Below are 21,756 nucleotides of genomic sequence, written 5' to 3'. Positions count from 1 at the left end.
CTAGTTGATAATGAAATCAATAACAATAACACAAGTGAAAGAAAACACAGTAAACCAAAACAATGCAGATTCCATACCACTGCGAAAACTTTAAAAGAAACTTCAGGAACACAACACCATCATCACATGAGCAGATTAAGAAAATGCAGTGGATCTCATGGATAAAAAGCAATACATTAGTCAGATGCAAGGCCATCAGTAAAAACAAACACAAAACTAAAATCGGATCTAACTAACACATTTCAAGTGAAGTTGAGCAACACTCAGAAAGACATTTAACATACACTTGAAGACAAGGGAAAAAAACTGGTATAGACAAAGCCCAGTGCATTTACCCTCCAATGCCTACCAAACATAGACAAGGAAAACTGCAACGTCAGTGCAAATTGTGAATTACAGAAATGCATCCACATACCCACTTGCAAGAGACATGTTGAAATTCTTATTAAAAAACTGAAAATGACAATATGATACAACTATCTTTTCCCCTTTCTTTCTCCCTCTCTTTTCCCCTGTTTCCCCCATTCTGTCTCCCTCTCTTTTCCCCTATTTCCCCCATTCTGTCTCCCTCTCTTTTCCCCTATTTCCCCCATTCTGTCTCCCTCTCTTTTCCCCTATTTCCCCCATTCTGTCTCCCTCTCTTTTCCCCTATTTCCCCCATTCTTTCTCCCTCTCTTTTCCCCTATTTCCCCCATTCTTTCTCCCTCTCTTTTCCCCTATTTCCCCCATTCTTTCTCTCTCTCTTTTCCCCTCTTTCCCCCTTTCCTTCTCCCTCTCTTTTCCCCTCTTTCCCGCTTTCTTTCTCCCTCTCTTTTCCCCTCTTTCCCGCTTTCTTTCTCCCTCTGTTTCCCCCTTGGTTTCTCCCTCTCTTTCCCCCTTTCCTTCTCCCTCTCTTTCCCCCTTTCCTTCTCCCTCTCTTTCCCCCTTTCCTTCTCTCTCTCTTTCCCCCTTTCCTTCTCTCTCTCTTTCCCCCTTTCCTTCTCTCTCTCTTTCCCCCTTTCCTTCTCTCTCTCTTTCCCCCTTTCCTTCTCTCTCTCTTTCCCCCTTTCCTTCTCCCTCTCTTTCCCCCTTTCCTTCTCCCTCTCTTTCCCCCTTTCCTTCTCCCTCTCTTTAACCCTCTTTCCCACTTTCTTTCTCCCTCTCTTTCCCCCTTTCTTTCTCCCCCTCTTTCCCCCTCTCTTTCCACCTCTTTTCCCCTTTCTCTCTTCCCCTCTTTCTCCCTCTTTCCCCCTTTCTCGCTCCCTCTTTTTCCCCCTTTCTCTTTCCCCCTTTCTCTTTCCCCCCTTTCTCTTTCCCCCCTTTCTCTTTCCCCTTTCTCTTTCCCCTTTCTCTCCCCCCTTTCTCTTTCCCCCTTTCTCTTTCCCCCTTTCTCTCCCCCCTTTCTCTCCCCCCCTTTCTCTTTCCCCCTTTCTCTTTCCCCCTTTCTCTCTCCCCCTCTTTCCCCCTTTCTCTTTCCCTCACTTCCCCTTTCCCCCCTCCCTCTCTTTCGCCCCCTTTCCCCCTCCCTCTCTTTCGCCCCCTTTCCCCCTCCCTCTCTTTCGCCCTCTTTCCCCCTCCCTCTCTTTCGCCCCCTTTCCCCCTCCCTCTCTTTCGCCCCCTTTCCCCCTCCCTCTCTTTCGCCCCCTTTCCCCCTCCCTTTCTTTCCCCTTCACTCTCTTTCCGTCTCCTCCCCCTCTCTCCCTCTCTTTCCCTCTCTCTCCCTCTCTTTCCCTATCCTCCCCCTCTCTCCCTCTCTTTCCCTATCCTCCCCCTCTCTCCCTCTTTTTCCCTCTCCTGCCCCCTCTCCCTCTCCTCACCCTCTCCTTCCCTCACCTCCCCCCTCTCCCTCTGTTTCCCTCACCTCCCCCTCTCCCTCTCTCGCTCTCACCCCTTCTCCTCTCCCCCCTTTCCTCTCCCCCCTTCTCCTCTCCCCCTTCTCCTCTCTCCCCCTTCTCCTCTCCCCCCCTTCTCCTCTCCCCCCTTCTCCTCTCCCCCCTTCTCCTCTCCCCCCTTCTCCTCTCCCCCCTTCTCCTCTCCCCCCTTCTCCTCTCCCCCCTTCTCCTCTCCCCCCTTCTCCTCTCCCCCCTTCTCCTCTCCCCCCTTCTCCTCTCCCTCCCTTCTCCTCTCCCCCCTTCTCCTCTCCCTCCCTTCTCCTCTCCCCCTCCCCTCTCCCACCTCCCCTCTCCCACCACCCTCTCCCACCCTTTCCACCCACCATTCCCTGTTTCAGGTCCCCACTTGCCCCCCTTCCCCCCTCCGGCCACCGCCCCCCTCTACCCCCTCTACCTCCTCTACCTCCTCTAGTCTTTTCTCCTCTTTATCTCGCTCCCCCTCCCCCCCCCCAATCCACCGCTCCTACAATGAGCGAGGGGTGCAGTTGCTAGTGGCTAGAACACTAGACTCGCATTCGGAAATACGGTGGTTCAATCCCACGCCATCTATCCCGGGAGGGGGGGATGTGGAGAGCGAGTGGTGGAGGAGGGTTGAGGCGGAGAGGGGGAGGAGGTTGTGGTGGAGAGGGAGAGGGGCTGGGGGGTTGCGGCAGAGGGTGGGTGCAGGTTGTGGTGCAGGGGGAGTGGATTGAGGCAGAGAGGGAGAGGGGTTAGGGGTTGTGGCGGAGAGGGAGAGGGATGTGAGGTGGAGAGGGAGAGGAGGAGGGGGAGGTGAGGCAGAGAGTGAGAGGGGGATCTGAGTGTGAGTTAGGTTGTTTGGGGGAGGAGACCAGACAGCGAGGTCATCGGATTATAGAAGGACAGGGAGGGAAGTTGGCCGTGCCCTTTCAAAGGAACCATCCTGGCATTTGCCTGGAGCGATTTAGGGAATTTACGGAAAACCTAAATCAGGGTGGCCAGGCACGGGATTGAACCGTCATCCTCCCATATGCAAGTCCAGTGTGTTAGCCACTGCAACACCTCACTTGGTGTTTAACGTGTAATTCCAATAAAGTTAAAGTTCTTGGAAGTTTGTCTAAAGTGAGATTCAGCTTAAAGATACACATTAAGAGGTACAGCAAAATAGAAAATATGACAAGTACTGTGCCACACAACAGCAATACCCAGTTGCTGTTTGTGTACTGGTTAGTTTTTATGTTTTCACTGTGCCTGTTGATACAAACCATTATATAAAATCTACATCTACATCCATACTCCGCCAGCCACCCGCCAGTGTGTGGCGGATGGTACTTTTAGTACCTCTATCGGTCCTCCCTTCTATTCCAGTCTTGTATTGTTCGTGGAAAGAAAGATTGTCGGTATTCCTCTGCATGGGCTCTAATCTCTCTGATTTTATCCTCATGGTCTCTTCGTGAGATATACGTAGGAGGGAGCAATATACTGCTTGACTTCTGGGTGAAGGTATGTTCTCGAAACTTCAACAAAAGCCCATACTGAGCTACTGAGCATCTCTCCTGCAGAGTCTTCCACTGGAGTTCATCTATCATCTCCGTAATGCTTTCGCAGTTACTAAATGATCCTGTGACGAAGCGCGCTGCTCTCCGAGGGATCTTCTCTATCTCTTCTATCAACTCTATCTAGTACGGATCCCACACTGGTGAGCAATATTCAAGCAGTGGGCGAACAAGTGTACTGTAACCTACTTCCTTTGCTTTCGGATTGCATTTCCTTAGGATTCTTCCAATGAATCTCAGTCTAGCATCTGCTTTACCGACGATCAACTTTATATGATCATTCCATTTTAAATCACTCCTAAGGCCTACTCCCAGATAATTTATGGAATTAACTGCTTCCAGTTGCTGACCTGCTATATTGTAGATAAATGATAAGGAATCTTTCCATGTATTCACAGCCCATTACACTTGTCTATATTGAGATTCAATTGCCATTCCCTGCAACATGTGTCAATTCGTTGCAGATCCTCCTGCATTTCCGTACAATTTTCCATTGTTACAGCCTCCCGATATACTACAGCATCATCCACAAAAAGCCTCAGTGGACTTCCGATGTTATCCATAAGGTCATTTATGAATATTGTGAATAGCAACAGTCATGCAACACTCCTTTGTGGCACACATGAAATCACTCTTACTGCAGAAGACTTCTCTCCATTGAGAATGACATGCTGCGTTCTGTTATCCAGGAACTCTTCAATTCAATCACACAATTGGTCTGATAGTTCATATGCTCTTACTTTGTTCATTAAACAACTGTGGGGAACTGTATCAAACGCCTTGCGGAAGTCAATAGTGCGAGCTGGATTTCATACAATCGTCTTTTTCGAAACCCGTGGTGATTCCTACAGAGTAGATTTCTATTCTCCAGAAAAGTCATTATACTCGAACATAATATGTGTTCCAAAATTCTACAACTGATCGACGTTAGAGATATAGGTCTATAGTTCTGCACATCTGTTCGACGTCCCTTCTTGAAAACAGAGGTGATGAGTGCCCTTTTCCAATCCTTTGGAATGCTACGCTCTTCTAGAGACCTACGGTACACCGCTGCAAGAAGGGGGGCCAAGTTCCTTCTCGTACTCTGTGTAAAATCGAACTGGTATCCCATCAGTTCCTGCGGCCTTTCCTCTTTCGAGAGATTTTAATTGTTCTCCTATCCCTATGTCATCTATTTCGATATCTACCATTTTGTCATCCGTGCAACAATCAGATTAGATTAGATTAATACTTGTTCCATAGATCATGAAGACTTCTCTCCATTGAGAATGACATGCTGCATTCTGTTATCCAGGAACTCTTCAATTCAATCACACAATTGGTCTGATAGTTCATATGCTCTTACTTTGTTCATTAAACAACTGTGGGGAACTGTATCAAACGCCTTGCGGAAGTCAATAGTGCGAGCTGGATTTCATACAATCGTCTTTTTCGAAACCCGTGGTGATTCCTACAGAGTAGATTTCTATTCTCCAGAAAAGTCATTATACTCGAACATAATATGTGTTCCAAAATTCTACAACTGATCGACGTTAGAGATATAGGTCTATAGTTCTGCACATCTGTTCGACGTCCCTTCTTGAAAACAGAGGTGATGAGTGCCCTTTTCCAATCCTTTGGAATGCTACGCTCTTCTAGAGACCTACGGTACACCGCTGCAAGAAGGGGGGCCAAGTTCCTTCTCGTACTCTGTGTAAAATCGAACTGGTATCCCATCAGTTCCTGCGGCCTTTCCTCTTTCGAGAGATTTTAATTGTTCTCCTATCCCTATGTCATCTATTTCGATATCTACCATTTTGTCATCCGTGCAACAATCAGATTAGATTAGATTAATACTTGTTCCATAGATCATGAAGACTTCTCTCCATTGAGAATGACATGCTGCGTTCTGTTATCCAGGAACTCTTCAATTCAATCACACAATTGGTCTGATAGTTCATATGCTCTTACTTTGTTCATTAAACAACTGTGGGGAACTGTATCAAACGCCTTGCGGAAGTCAATAGTGCGAGCTGGATTTCATACAATCGTCTTTTTCGAAACCCGTGGTGATTCCTACAGAGTAGATTTCTATTCTCCAGAAAAGTCATTATACTCGAACATAATATGTGTTCCAAAATTCTACAACTGATCGACGTTAGAGATATAGGTCTATAGTTCTGCACATCTGTTCGACGTCCCTTCTTGAAAACAGAGGTGATGAGTGCCCTTTTCCAATCCTTTGGAATGCTACGCTCTTCTAGAGACCTACGGTACACCGCTGCAAGAAGGGGGGCCAAGTTCCTTCTCGTACTCTGTGTAAAATCGAACTGGTATCCCATCAGTTCCTGCGGCCTTTCCTCTTTCGAGAGATTTTAATTGTTCTCCTATCCCTATGTCATCTATTTCGATATCTACCATTTTGTCATCCGTGCAACAATCAGATTAGATTAGATTAATACTTGTTCCATAGATCATGAATACGACACTTCGTAATGATGTGGAACGTGTCAGGTTAATAAAAGATGTCTGTACAAGATATTACATTACACAAAATATTGCATGACACTAATGTTTAAGTTTTTTTTCCCTTAATTTATATCTAAAAATTCTGCCGATGAGTAGAAGAAATTCTTTTAATTTATTTTTAAATGTTAGTTGGCTGTCTGTCAGGCTTTTGATGCTGTTTGGTAGGTGACCAAAGACTTTTGTGGCAGCATAATTTACCCGTTTCTGTGCCAAAGTCAGATTTAACCCTGCATAGTGAAGATCATCCTTTCTCCTGGTGTTATAGCTATGCACACTGCTATTACTTTTGAACTGGGTTGGATTATTAACAACAAATTTCATAAGTGAATTTATATACTGTGAGGATCCCTAGATCCTTAAATAGATGTCTGCAGGATGACCGTGGGTGGGCTCCAGCAATTATTCTGATTACACGTTTTTGAGAAATGAATACTTTTCTACTCAACGATGAATTACCCCAGAATATGATGCCACACGAAAGCAGTGAATGAAAGTAGGCATAGTAAGCTAATTTACTGAGATTCTTATCACCAAAATTTGTAATAACCCTAATAGCATACGTAGCTGAGGTCAGACGTTTCAGCAGACCATCAATGTGTTGATTCCAGTTTAACCTCTCATCTATGGACACACCTAAAAATTTTGAAAATTCTACCTTAGCTACAGACTTATGTTCAAAGTCTATATTTATTACTGGAGTTGTGTCATTTACTGTACGGAACTGAATATACTGTGTTTTATCAAAATTTAAAGAGTGTCTGTTTGCTGAGAACCACTTAATAATTTTGTGAAAGACATCATTTACAATTACATCACTTAGTTCTTGGTTTTTGGATGTTATTACTATACTTGTATCATCAGCAAAAAGAACTAATTTTGCATCTTCATCAATGTGGAATGGTAAGTCATTAATGTATATCAAGAACAGTAAAGGACCTAAGACCAAACCCTGTGGGACCCTGTACTTGATAGCCCCCCAGTTTGAGGAATCAGCTGTTGTTTTAACATTACATGAACCACTTATTTCACCTTTCTGCATTCTTCCAGTTAAGTATGAATTAAACCATTTGAACACTGCCCCCCTCAAACCATAATGATTTAGGTTATCTAAAAGAATTCCATGATTTACACAATCAAACACCTTTGAGAGATCACAAAAAATACCAATGGGCGATGTCCTGTTATTCAGGGCATTTAATATTTGATCAGTGAAAGCGTATATAGCATTTTTGTTGAAAAGCCTTTCTGAAAACCAAACTGACATTTTGTTAGTACTTTATTTTTACAAATATTGGAGGCTACTCTTGAATACATTACTTTCTCAAAAATTTTTGATAGAGTTGTCAGAAGAGAGATTGGGCGGTAATTGTTGACATCCCTTTTTATGCAATGGTTTTACAATGGCATATTTCAGTCTATCGGGGAAAATACCCTGCTCCAAAGAGCTATTACATACGTGGCTGAGAATCCCACTTACCGGTGGGGAACAAGCATTAAGTACCTTGCTGGAAATGCCATCAATTCCGTAAGAGCTTTTACTTTGCAGTGAGTTTATTATTTTACTGATTTCAGAGGGAGAGATTGGTGGAATTACAGTTGTTTCAAACTGCACAGGTATGGCCTCTTCTATTAGTAGCCTTGCCTCTTCTAGTGAAGATCTAGATCCTATTTTCTCCACAACATTTAAAAAATGATTATTGAAAATATTTTCAATTTCTGGTTGTTCGTTAGTACACTTGTCATTCAGTTTTATGGCAGTAAAGTCTTCCTGTGCTCTTGGTTGCCCTGTTTCCCTTTCAATAATATTCCAAATTGCTTTAATTTTATTATCAGAGTTACTGATCTCGGACATGAAACACATGCTTCTGGACTTTTTAATAACTTTTCTTAGTACCACACAATAGTTTTTATAATATTGAACAATTTCGGGGTCAGTACTCCCTCTTGCTGTTAGATACAGTTCTCTTTTACGGTTGCAAGATATTCTTATTCCTTTAGTTAGCCAAGATTTTTTTATATGTTTTCTTGGAATTATGTTTAACTATTTTCTTGTGAAAACAATTTTCAAATACCCTTAAAAATGTATCGTGAATTAGTTATATTTCAAGTTTGCATTGGGTTCCTTATACACTTCATCCCAGTCTAGCTGCTTTAGGCTTTCCCTAAAGTTTACAATATTTATATTGTTAATTGAATGCACTGCTTTGAAAGTCTGATTTGATATACTGCATGGAGCTATGTCATGTACTGTAACTAGCTGTGCACCATGATCTGAAAGACCATTCTCAACAAGATAAGCATTTACGTCCTTAAACTTATCTTGGTCTATAAAAAAGTTATCTATCAATGTACTGCTGTTCTTTGTTATCCGAGTAGGAAAATCAATGACAGAGCTCAAATTGAAAAAACTGAGTAATACTACAAGGTCATTCTTTCTATTACACTCTTTCAGGGAATCAACATTGAAACCCCTACAAATGACAATTTGCTTCCCCTGTCTGACAGATAGCACAACAAACATCCACGTTTTCTAGAAATAGCTGGAAATTCCCTGAGGGGGACCTATACACTGTTACAATTATGAAAGTGCCATCATTTAGTTTAAGTTCAGTGGCACATGCTTCCATATGTTGCTCTACACAAAAATTTTTTAGTTTACAAATTTTTTACACTGTGGAAGCTTTTGACATATATGGCAACTCCTCCTCTCATCATATTATCTCTACTTACATGTGCAGCTAATTTGTACCCATTGATGCTAACCTTTTGCATATCAGTGACAATCTTCTAAACAAAGCAGAAGCTCATCAATTTTATTCTTCAATCCCCCAATATTTTGATGAAATATACTAACATTATTTTTCACTTTACTTTTGTGAGTATCTAGATAAAGAACTACAGTGCAGTCTTCCTCTATGAAACAGCTTTGGAAAAAGACATTTGGTATTTTGGCCTTTAGTCTGTCATCCTCTTTTTCAGTACCATTTTGGTGACAGAGTGTCTGGACATTTTGTTTTGACCCACCTACCGCTTTGACATAAGACCAAAATTTCTTAGGATTTTCTGCAAAGTCTAATTTTGGAATAGTCTACCAAATGCACACATTAAAATCTTGAATATGGCTGGAGGCAGCAACTGTAATGTACTCTTTGTGTAGGAAAATGTGAAAAAGAAAACCAGCCAAATCATTTGCAGTAGTACAAGGTTTATGAAAACTACTTCACCTAGGTTTCAGTATCTTAAAAAAACATTCACAAGTTGCATTTGTGAAGCACTTTCTCATGACAGTCAGTGTGATATTTTGTGGTTTTGTTGTTATAGAAGTGAATTTTATCTTCTTTTGTGCTTTATATTGTGTACCTCTTCAACATTGTGTAACCACCATTAATCATTGATCCTTCTAAAGATGATGTTTTTAGGGATGTCTATATGTAGATCAAGGAGTTTTTGATAACTCCTGTACTATTGCAACTCATTTGTCTGTTTTTTCACTGTTTTGTACCCAAGGAAAAGCACACATGGAATTCCACTTTTAAAAGAAGCATTTTGTTTGTAGTAAGAAAATAAAACTAGTTTTTCACAAATAAGAAGACCAAGAAAGGCAGTGTGTTATCTTTTCTGTTTGTATGGGTATTTTGATTAACAAACTTGTAATGCAAAAGCTTCAGTTTTCTTTACTATCCAACCTAGCTGAGACCAGACTACAACCATATTAAGGACAGTCATCCTTGAGGGTCTCATGTCAGCTCCAGCAGATATTTATGACTAAAGAAAAATGGGTTGAATTTGTTGTGGCAGTGAAAGAAAACTTATGAGTATATATTTAAGAATGTTAGTCTGTCTGTCTGTCTCTGCCCGTGGTGCTTTAAATGAGGTGTTATTGAACAGATTTTAGAATCCATATGAATGGAATACATACTCTGTTGTGAATAGTAAATAAACGTTGGCCTTTAGTGAAAAAGGGTAGTATCAATGGGTAGGATTGTGCATGTGACCTCTCTGATCACTTGCATTGTTTGTAGTAATAAAATGATGTGCAATATTTGTGTTCAGTACTGTGTTTCTTATAGACATACACAAGTTTTTAAGCCTGAGAACTAGTAATTACAGTTAGATATTTAATTTTTAATGCTGTAATTTAGAGTAAGAAAAAGTAGAACTGTCAAAATAAATGTAGTCACAGGAACACAACAGTTATTTATGGTTTTGAAAATAGTTGGAATTTTAGTGAGCAGCACTCAGGGGCAGATTAATGAAGTTTTGTGGGAGGGGGCAGTGGTCTAGAATAGAAAGAAGACCCAGGGGCCTCTCCTTGAAAGTTGAGGAAAGTAGACTTCAAAAACTACCGCTTTAAGCTGTTTTGATGCTTTAAAATACCAAACAATTGCAAAAATGTGTTTTATTTTAGACAAAAAGTTTTAATTTTCTTCAAATGTATAGTATTTGCAACCTTTTTCTGAGTAACCTCTTTCATATAATTTTTAACACACAGCAACAAGCTCATAAGCCTTTTGTTAACACAAAGTTGATAAGCAAATGAAAAGCAAATAAACTGAAATTATAATAAAATACTTTTCAAACTGTAGTTCTTAATTTGTTGACAGTTATATTTTTACCAGCTTTGTTAAAAAATGTATATATTTATCTTTTGAAAATTATAATTGTAAAGCATGCTGCTGTGGCAGATTTGAAAGCCCTGTTAATATTTGGCACTCACAATTCAAACAGAAGGGGGGCACAAAGTCACTGGGACAGGCAGTACATTCTCTCAGGCACACAAAGTAAGATGGCTTGAGAAATACTGAATTAACTAAATCCACTGACCACGACTCTGCGTTCATGTGGTTAACTTTGGCGCAGATTACAAAAATTGTTGTTTGATTTTAATGTAGTTTCAACTCACAGAGGAGGCGATCACCCTCTCCTCCACCACCACCACCACTACCCCCCCCCCCCCCCCCCCACCCTCTTTTAATCCATCCTTGGCAGCACTTAATGCAGGTGTGGCAGAAATAAGCTCCTACATTTTTAAAAGCAATAAAATAAGTTTAAACAAGGAACACACAATTATCTCATTTGTTGAAAGTATAGACAACAAAACTGAGATGGCTCACCTGACCAGCCCATGGTGTTAATTGAAAATGATAATGACAATACCACAGGTAAGCAGATGCATATCCCACCACACTACCCACTGCAGTTATGAGAGTTACTTCTGCCACCTTTCTATAGCAATACATTTTTATTTTATTTGGTTTAAATTTTCTAAGCGTATTAATCTATTTTTATTTATTTATTATTATTTTTTTTTTTTTTTTTTTTCCAGATCTGACGCTGACGAAACTGCCTTTTGTACCTATACCAGTACCAGTTCCAATATATGTCCCATGCCCAATGCATATGTTTACTTCACTTTTTCCAGTACCTATGCCATTCCCACTTCCTATTCCAGTTCCAACCATAATACCCACTACAAAAAACACATTGGAGGAATTAATAACTGAGATAAAGGTAAGCTCAAATATGTACTGTGTGTTGTGAATATTAGTAATGGTAATTATTAACTGTGTTAATTTAAGTTGTTCATAGTATGTCCCTTACAGTAGAACATTACTTAGAGCAACATTTAGTATACCTCAAACCGTACTAACATTTTACAGATGTCATATAAGAAATGGGCTCACTGAGGAAATTTTTGACGATTATGAAGCTGTTAATACGGCAGCTTTGGCATTATTTTCATGTAGATTAGTTTAATCTTTGGATCATCAGTGGTGTGATGAATGATGGTTTCGTGGAAATGTTACTTGAAACTATCAGATACCTGAATTGACACTTGCACATTATTGTTTTTGTATAGTAATACTTGAAAGCTGTATCTAACTATGGTAGCCATGTGGGGGGATTGCAGTCAGTGATCAGCGTTTTTCATAACTCCCCACCTTCTGAGACAACAGATGGAAAAAAAAGTTTGTGAAAATACACTCCTGGAAATTGAAATAAGAACACCGTGAATTCATTGTCCCAGGAAGGGGAAACTTTATTGACACATTCCTGGGGTCAGATACATCACATGATCACACTGACAGAACCACAGGCACATAGACACAGGCAACAGGGCATGCACAATGTCGGCACTAGTACAGTGTATATCCACCTCTCGCAGCAATGCAGGCTGCTATTCTCCCATGGAGACGATCGTAGAGATGCTGGATGTAGTCCTGTGGAACGGCTTGCCATGCCATTTCCACCTGGCGCCTCAGTTGGACCAGCGTTCGTGCTGGACGTGCAGACCGCGTGAGACGACGCTTCATCCAGTCCCAAACATGCTCAATGGGGGACAGATCCGGAGATCTTGCTGGCCAGGGTAGTTGACTTACACCTTCTAGAGCACGTTGGGTGGTACAGGATACATGCGGACGTGCATTGTCCTGTTGGAACAGCAAGTTCCCTTGCTGGTCTAGGAATGGTAGAACGATGGGTTCGATGACGGTTTGGATGTACCGTGCACTATTCAGTGTCCCCTCGACGATCACCAGTGGTGTACGGCCAGTGTAGGAGATCGCTCCCCACACCATGATGCCGGGTGTTGGCCCTGTGTGCCTCGGTCGTATGCAGTCCTGATTGTGGCGCTCACCTGCACGGCACCAAACATGCATACGACCATCATTGGCACCAAGGCAGAAGCGACTCTCATCGCTGAAGACGACACGTCTCCATTCGTCCCTCCATTCACGCCTGTCGCGACACCACTGGAGGCGGGCTGCACGATGTTGGGGCGTGAGCGGAAGACGGCCTAACGGTGTGCGGGACCATAGCCCAGCTTCATGGAGACGGTTACGAATGGTCCTCGCCGATACCCCAGGAGCAACAGTGTCCCTAATTTGCTGGGAAGTGGCGGTGCGGTCCCCTACGGCACTGCGTAGGATCCTACGGTCTTGGCGTGCATCCGTGCGTCGCTGCGGTCCGGTCCCTGGTCGACGGGCACGTGCACCTTCCGCCGACCACTGGCGACAACATCGATGTACTGTGGAGACCTCACGCCCCATGTGTTGAGCAATTCGGCGGTACGTCCACCCGGCCTCCCACATGCCCACTATACGCCCTCGCTCAAAGTCCGTCAACTGCACATACGGTTCACGTCCACGCTGTCGCGGCATTCTACCAGTGTTAAAGACTGCGATGGAGCTCCGTATGCCACGGCAAACTGGCTGACACTGACGGCGGCGGTGCACAAATGCTGCGCAGCTAGCACCATTCGACGGCCAACACCGCGGTTCCTGGTGTGTCCGCTGTGCCGTGCGTGTGATCATTGCTTGTACAGCCCTCTCGCAGTGTCCGGAGCAAGTATGGTGGGTCTGACACACCGGTGTCAATGTGTTCTTTTTTCCATTTCCAGGAGTGTATGAGGACTGACTTTAATGTGGAACACATTTGGACAGCTGCAGGCGTGAAGGATTTTTGGTGTCAAGTATTCACTGCCCTCAGTCAACATTTCCATGGTACCATATACTTTGATACTGAAAACTATAATTATTGGAAAGTTGTCTGCTTGCATTCAGTGGTGTCATGATACTCTCAAAAAGTTTAATAGTTGAAGCAAGTGATTTTTGTTACTGATAGTTCATCAGATGCGTGAAGAAATTAAAATATTACTGGGGAGGATTGTTTCCATAAACAGAATTGTGAGGCTGTGTACATATTACCCCTAATAACAGAAGGGGAAAGAAGAGTTGTCTGATTCCTTCTTACAAAAGTCTGACTGCACAATTGTAACAGCTGGCTCTGTTGTGTAAGATACATCATTGATAATACACTGCACCATTCACAGTGATGAGGACTCAAATCCTTATCTATTATGCTGATTGATCTTTTGTAGGATTTCCCAAAATTGCTGTAACTGAAAAAACCTCAAGATACTGCACATACAGACACATATCCTTTTCTTATGACATTGCTACACCATTAAAACTGAGATATTATTTATTCAACATCTAAAAGGGAGAATTAACATTTCACTGTAAATAATGTATGTATGTATAAATCTGTAGAGTTGGAAATTTGTGAATTGTTTGGTAGCTAAGTGTGGAAGGATGATAAATGTCCTAGAGCATTATAAATTGTTATGCATCATATTTACAAACCAATGCAGAAGTCTCTTTCAGTGATGGCAAAGCAAAGCAAGTTTTTTGCGGCTTGACAATAAAGTTACGTTCAGTGGAAAATTCTGGTTGGAATAGCAGCAATTGTGTGAGAAAAGATAAAACACCCATGCTGTGTACAGTACATATTCAGCTTCATGTCTGTGTGCAGTGCAGTGTAATGCCCAGAGCTTTCTCTAGATGGTGTGTAGCTATCCATACCAGTATCTGTATGCCATAAAGTTAATCTAGATAAGTGGTAGTCACCTTTCTTATACCTAGTTAGCGTTAGTAGCAAAATTATCTAACTGCCCACCAGTTCCACAGTAATGGTGATTTATAAACAAGGGAAATAACATTATTTCATAAAATTTATAAAACAGAGTTGAAGCAAGAGCATTTGTATTATCAAACAAATATCCCAGAACCTGAAACTAGTTGCTGGCTGCCTATCTAACAGTTTCTAGGGGCAAAAAAAAATTGATTTTCAAATTTTTTCCTTCATTATTGAACAAATTTAAATCTTTAAAATGCTTTCATAATCTCTTCATTAAGTGGTATTTTGTTTTAATACAATAAGAGAAATATTACAGTTAAAACTGTGTTTGTCTTGAGGTAACGTAACTGGCGGTGTGCAAATACCTGGACTTAATTCATCCAATGTTTGTGAATGAGAACATTTAGCAACTGCCAACAAAATTTACACACAATTTAAAATCTTAATCAAACTTTTGCTCACTGACACTTCCACAGAATTATGAAAGGATAAAAGTTTATAGCTTACTACTTTTTCACTGACATGTGGTAACACTTCAGCATCAGACACAACATTCTAATATATTACTTCTTCACTGCTGATTCTATTCACAACACTGTTTACAGACGTTACCCACATATGACACTGAATGTATTTGCAAAATTATGTCATTGTATGATGCACATTTCAGGAAATATGACTTCATGAAGTTTGAGATGAGTAAGAAACTTGTTTATGCTTAAAATGGAGTACGAATTACCCAGACCATATTCATCCTGTTTTTCACAATGGAGCACTTAGTGACTTCCAACATACTTTAAGCATAATTTCAAACCTGTCCTAAACTTCTTTATCATTTTTGTACATGCTTAATGTCAGATATTTAACACATTAACTCATTTGTAAAGTAAGCATATGTTTAAAAAAAAATTTATACATGGGAGTTTGGTTCTTTAAAGACTCAGGGTTTTCATGCTGTAATAATAATTACTTAACAAATACTTTGTCCTATATTCAAGAACTCTGGCAGGATAAATCTTCAGAAAACAACTTACTGTTGTTAAATCTCTCTCTTTATTTGTACTTTGCTTACATAGAAGCATGAAATCTGATGAATTTGAATTTAGGTAATTAAATTATTAAAGAGATACCTGAGGCTGGTGCTGGAAAACTAAATACCGGCTATTGGCTCAGTTTTTTAAAAGGTTTGAACAAACATCTCCTCTTTCAGAAATATTCAGGCAGTTTCCTTCTTTGGTCATAATGTGGCTAATAGCACCAGAGCCAGATTCCACAACAATGAGGCAGGCATTTTTTTTTATTTTTCCAAAGGTTTTCATATTTACCACAATAGAATTGATGTTTACTTTCTTCATCGTATCTAATTTCTAGGTCGTCTTCTTAACAAGTTGTATCAGCCTCTTCATCAGTGTTTGTGGTAAAAGGATTTTCCATCCAGTCTTGCACCTTCAGTTTTAAAATATGTTCAAATTTTTTTTCTGTGTCCTGTTTAACTGCATTGAGGTGGCTACTAAATATATCAATATCCTTTGGAGGTGTATCATTTTCTATAGATGATAATTTAGGAAATTGATAGAACTCTCTCTTCAATAGATGATAATGAAGTTTGTCAATACATGCACTATTTTGGTTTCCTGTAAGAGATTTATTGGCTCCAAGAAGCTGCAAATTGACACTGTTAAATGTCTTGAAAATATCTGCCTAATAAAATGCATCATTCTTTATTGTTTTCAAATGTTGATGCAGATTGGTTTCATTATTCCACTCAAAAATTGTTGACACTGTCATATAATGTTACAAAATGATTCAAAAATGTTCCGTTTGACAGCCATCGAACTTCTGTGTGCAAAAGTAATCTAATAAAATATTCAGTGCTGTCTTGTTAAAGCTGTCTAAACGTTCTATCATATTTCGAATTGTATTTAATCCTTTTACAGCTGAGTTGTTATATTTCACAATGAATGGTAACTTGCTGTTAGATGTTTTCCTCCAAGGTCTGTGCACTATGCAACGAGTGAATAAATTATTTGATACTACTTCCTTCAAATAAACAATAAATACATGATAGCGATGTACCATTGATGGTGCTCCACCAGTAGCATGTCTTTATATTACTCAAAGGAATATTGTTCTTTATATCATATGATTCCACAGCATTAGAAGTCGACAATCATTTTGTTTTTGTAATGAGATATATTGTGGATAATATTACTTCTCATAGTGCATTCTTTTCATCAAAATAATGTACATATGCCATCAATAAAGCATTATTATCTGCAGTGGTAGAGTCATACATCTGCATGGAAAATTAAGAGTTCTGAAGAATACTTAAAAGTTATTTTTCCCCAACATTAGCTGCCATTGCTATTTCTTGTGGGCAACATTTTTAAAATTTTAAGTGTTCACTGATCAGCCAAAACATTATGACCATTGCTCACTGTGATGTTAGCTGCCACCTGGTGGCATTGAGGGCACCTGATATTGGGGGGGGGGGGGGGGGGGGGGGGGGAGTGAGTATGTAAATGGAGTATGCACAGACGGGAGCTCACCTTAGCGAACATGTCTGCAAGTGGTGAAATCCATTGAGATATGCAACTTCGTCAGACAGCATGTTGTTATTACTCAGAGCCTGTGAACAAGATCTCAAAAATGGTTAAGCTTGTTGAATATTCACTTACTGCTGTCATGTGCATGTACAGAAAGAGGTAGATGTACAGTGAAACCACCACTACGTGATAAATGGTTGGACATCCAGGACTCTTCACAAAACATGTGGTTTGGAGGTGTGTCTGCTCTGTCTGTAAAGTAGGATAGATGATGATCTGTGGCATCTCTGCTGAAAGAACACAATGCTGGTGCGCACACAAGTGTTTTGGAGCACATTGTTCATCATACATTGTTGAACATGAGGCTCCGCAGAAGACCACCCCTCTGTGTTCACATGTTGACCCAAAATCATCATCAGTTAAGATTGCAGTGAGCAGAGACCATTGAGATTTGACCATCAATCAATGGAAATGTGTTGCCTCTTTGAGTGAATCCCATTTTTTGCTATGGTAGGTCAATGGTCACCTCCACAAACACCATCATCAATGTAAACACCGGCTTGAAACATGCAGCACAACACGGATGCAGGCTGGTGGAAGCAGTGTTATGCTATAGGAGACATTCTCCTGCACTGACATGGCACCTGTGGTAGTAATTGAAGACACACTCACAGCTGTGAAACACCTGCATCCCTTCATGCTTGATGTCTTCCCTGATGGAAATGTCATCTTTCAGTAGTATAATTTTCTGTGTCTCGGAGCCAGAACCATGTAAAGTGGTTTCAGGAGCATTATAGTGAATGCACATTGATGTCTCTGTGACCGAATATGCCTAATTTAAATCCTGTGAAACCTATCTGGTCACTGTCGGCTGCCATCACTGTGTACACAAATCAGTGACCCGTTATTTACACGAATTACGTGACCTGTGCGTAGACATCTAATGCCACATGCCTCTGAGACAAACCTACTCACAAACTGTTGGATGCAAAATCGGTGACATGTTTTGTTCCAAAGATGGACAGACAAGCTATTAATCAGGTGATGATGTGGCTCATCAGTGATACTGATGCATCACTGTCAAGACAAGTTCTTTTAGAGAGAGTATTATTACATGACATCTTGGGTTGTCGGGTGTTCTGCCGGATATCAGCGTCGTACTTGCACGATATTTCGGTCACGTAGCTCGAGACCTTCATCAGATGTGACCTGAGACTGCTCCTCGAGTGGACCTGGTCCAGTATTTATGCCTATGGCCTTCCCCCTCCACCAACGGCTGCAGGCGCTTCCTCTGTGGTCCGCGCCCATTCCCTGTGACCTGCTGGAGCGTTGCTGCTCCATTTTCCGTCCGCTGCGCTTCTAGGTGTTCCCTCTGCGGTCCGCGCCCACCAAACCCGCTCCTGGGGGTTTCATCTACGGTCTGGGGTACCAGGCGTTCCCCCTGCGGTCCGCGCCCGCTCCCCCCGACCTGTTGGAGCGTTGCCGCTCCGTTTTTCGTCTGCTGCGGCTCTGGATGTTCCCTCTGTGGTCCGCACCCACCAGTCCCACTTCTGGGTGTTCCATCTTCGGTCTGGTGCTCCTGGCAGTCCGTCAGGGGCTCGTTTACCATCTCCATGTCTCTGGTTCTTCTGTTTGTGTAGTGTTGCAGCTGGCCCCGTTGCTCCTTTAACAATTCCAGAGCTGGATCCCAGGCTCTGCTTAGCTGGTACCCTGTGTCACGATTCATAAGATCGTCAGCCATTTTAATCTCAATCGATTCTCTTATAACACTGTCCCAAAATCTGGGTGTTTGTGCTAGAATCTTGGTATCCTCATACTTCATGGCATGATCTAGTTCTAGACAGTGTTCAGCAATGGCTGACTTAGTCACCTGTCTTAATCTAGTGTGCCTCTGATGTTCTTTGCACCTGATCTCCACAGTTCTTGTCGTCTGGCCAATGTAGGACATGCCACATTGACAAGGTATATTGTAAATCCCTGGTTTTCGAAACCCCAGGTCGTCTTTGACACTCCCCAGCAGTCCCCCGATCTTGTTGGATGGACAGAAAACACACTTGATATTGTGTTTACGCAGGATCCTACTGATTCTGGCAGAAATACAGCCAGCATAGGGCAGATATGCCACCTTCCTTGCTTCATCTTGGTCTTCTTCAGGAACCTGTGGTATAGTGGCTGGTCGGAGTGCCCTCTCAATTTGTCTGTCCATGTATCCATTCTTGGAGAAAACTGTTTTGAGACGTTCTATCTCTATGGGTAGATTCTCTTGGTCTGATAGGGCATGTGCTCTGTGGACCAAAGTTTTCAGAACCCCATTCTTCTGTGCAGGGTGGTGACAACTGCTGGCCTGCAGGTATAAATCAGTGTGTGCCGAAAACCTACACGCTCACGCTCCAACAGGTCGGGGTGAGCGGGCGCGGACCGCAGGGGGAACGCCTGGTACCCCAGACCGTAGATGAAACCCCCAGGAGCGGGTTTGGTGGGCGCGGACCGCAGAGGGAACACCTAGAACCACAGCGGACGGAAAACGGAACAGCAACGCTCCAGCAGGTCACAGGGAATGGGCGCGGACCACAGAGGAAGCGCCTGCAGCCGTTGGTGGAGGGGGAAGGCCATAGGCGTAAATACTGGACCAGGTCCACTCGAGGAGCAGTCTCAGGTCGCACCTGATGAAGGTCTCGAGCTACGTGACCGAAATATCATGCAAGTACAACGCTGATATCCGGCAGAACACCCGACAACCCAAGATGTCATTAGATCGCCGGGAAAGCCTGAAGAGTTACATCAGTATTATTACAGTTTTTCTAATATTATAACTTTTACTACTTTTTTAAATTAATTGAGAAATGCAATGAGCCACAATTAATCCATTGTTGTTTCTTAAATGATGCAATAATTGTTGAATGATGTTGAAATTTTTTATACATTTCCTGAAAATATTCAGTGGGCTTGTCGTTATCATTTGAACACTTTGTAGAAAGATGTTCTCGCAAGCAGCTGGGTTTCATTGCCTCACTGGATAATGTTTCATTGTACAATAAACTCATTATTTAAAACAGTCTCTCTGAAATCCACCTCAATAGCTGCAAATGTATTCCTTTTTTTTGAGACATGGGCTCATTATACTTCACAGTATTTTATTTGAAGCTGCAGGCACATGTTCACTCTCACAAATCTAACTTCATACTGTGCCTTATATAGTGCTGGATTTTCTTTTACAACTGGGTACTTTGGGAGAGATGCATGAGCTATTCTGCTATTCTGAGATAATGCTTCCCCCCTCACCCTCGGTCACACTAAAGTGCCATGAGTGATACACACAGTACTTTTCGTGAAATTTACATTATTATTGGGAATTTTGTGAAAACCCAATGAAAATGGTTTTGAAACCCTTACTGCCTACTGCCCATCATGAAAGCTGGAATGCCCACTAGTGGGACATAAGGACCAGGTTGACTACCACTGGTCTAGATAGAGGCCACTGTGTAATTCTTTGCATACATGTAGGAAATTCCACAGCATTTCCTGTTATTGTCACTGATGCTCATTTTGTGGAAATTGTCTACGTATTACAGTGTATTTACAGGTGCCGTTTTTCCAAACGTGTTCCCTGTAACTTTTAAAAAGATGCATTGTTTGCATAAATAGTGTTAGCTTTAAGATTTGATGAGTTAATAATATTCCTTTCAAACGAATGTATGGGTAAATTATCCCTTGCACACATACTAACATTATTTAAATTATAGCTCTATGACATTTTGGATCCTGTATTTCATGTGATTTGTCAGCTACAATCTTTGCATGCATCTTTTTATGTTTTGTTACATAGAATGTGCATGAAGAATATTATAAATAAAAGTATTTTTTTGATAGGTGTAGAAGAAATTCTATCATTGTAGCAATTTAAGACCCCTCCAAAAACACACACATCTGCAGCTCATGGTCTAGTGGATAGCGTTGCTGCCTCTGGATCACGGGGTCTCGGGTTTGGTTCCTGGCCAGATTGAGGATTTTTCTCTGCCTAGGGTCTGAGTGTTTGTGTTGTCCTCATCATTTCATCATGATTCGTGAAAGTGGCTAGATTGGTCTGTGTAAAGATTGGGACTTTGTACGGGCACTGATGACCACGCAGTTGAGCACCCCACAAACCAATCATCATCACCACCACCACCACCACCCTCCACAAACACAGAAATGATTTAATGTAACTTAGAAAAATCTCAACAGGTATGGATGCTACACTATGTGAACACCACATGGCAACAAATCCAAGGTGACAGTTCACATACAAAGAGCCTATGATAAAACATGCTATATTTAAAGGTATGAAATTACACTAAACTGTTAAATATTAGGGTAAATACGTTCCTGTTAATTTCAGACGTAACATACATGAATATAATTTTTAGCAACCATGCTCTTTAGCCAAAAATGTTTAAATGTTTTGGAGAAGTGTATCTGCAAAGTTTCTGAAAAAGTTATGGCTGCAGTGGGAACTATCAGGTGTTTATGGCATTATTCCATCTTATTCTCAACCATTTGATAGAATCGTACATTACTCATATTCTACCAATAGTATTAGCATTAAAAAACCAGATAAGAAATAACCAGTGTGCCTGTAAACGTCATAGTGTGCCCCTGAAAAATGTGGGAGGTGTCTGCTAAAAGGGATATATGTGCTTTGGTTTCCCCACCCCTTCCATCCCGAACGAATGTACATTTGAGGCCTGCCTGGAATGGACGAGGAAATTTCACATATATGTTTCTCGGTTCATTGCCTGCTGGGACCGTTACCAAATCAACTTCTGAAAGCCCATCAGTTTTAAATTAATCCAGTCCAAAGAAATGTGGGTCACCTATAGTGATTACCATTAGCTGCAGCAACAAGTATGTAGCGGCCAT

General features: G+C 41.5%; 1 protein-coding gene across 1 annotated transcript in view; it reads left to right on the top strand.

Moving 5' to 3' along the window:
* The window catches only part of LOC124555348, a 457,917-nt gene that overhangs the window by 363,355 nt on the left and 72,806 nt on the right, over nucleotides 1-21,756 (top strand). The window contains exon 16 of the mRNA XM_047129228.1: nucleotides 11,220-11,404. Coding sequence (XP_046985184.1) covers nucleotides 11,220-11,404 — 185 coding nt within the window. The remainder of the gene's footprint in view (nucleotides 1-11,219; nucleotides 11,405-21,756) is intronic.

This window comes from Schistocerca americana, chromosome X (assembly GCF_021461395.2).
Source record: "Schistocerca americana isolate TAMUIC-IGC-003095 chromosome X, iqSchAmer2.1, whole genome shotgun sequence".
In the NCBI taxonomy this organism is placed as follows: Eukaryota; Metazoa; Arthropoda; class Insecta; order Orthoptera; family Acrididae; genus Schistocerca; species Schistocerca americana.
The sequence above is the reverse complement of the archived record's forward strand: the minus strand, read 5'-3'. Positions and strand labels throughout refer to the sequence as shown.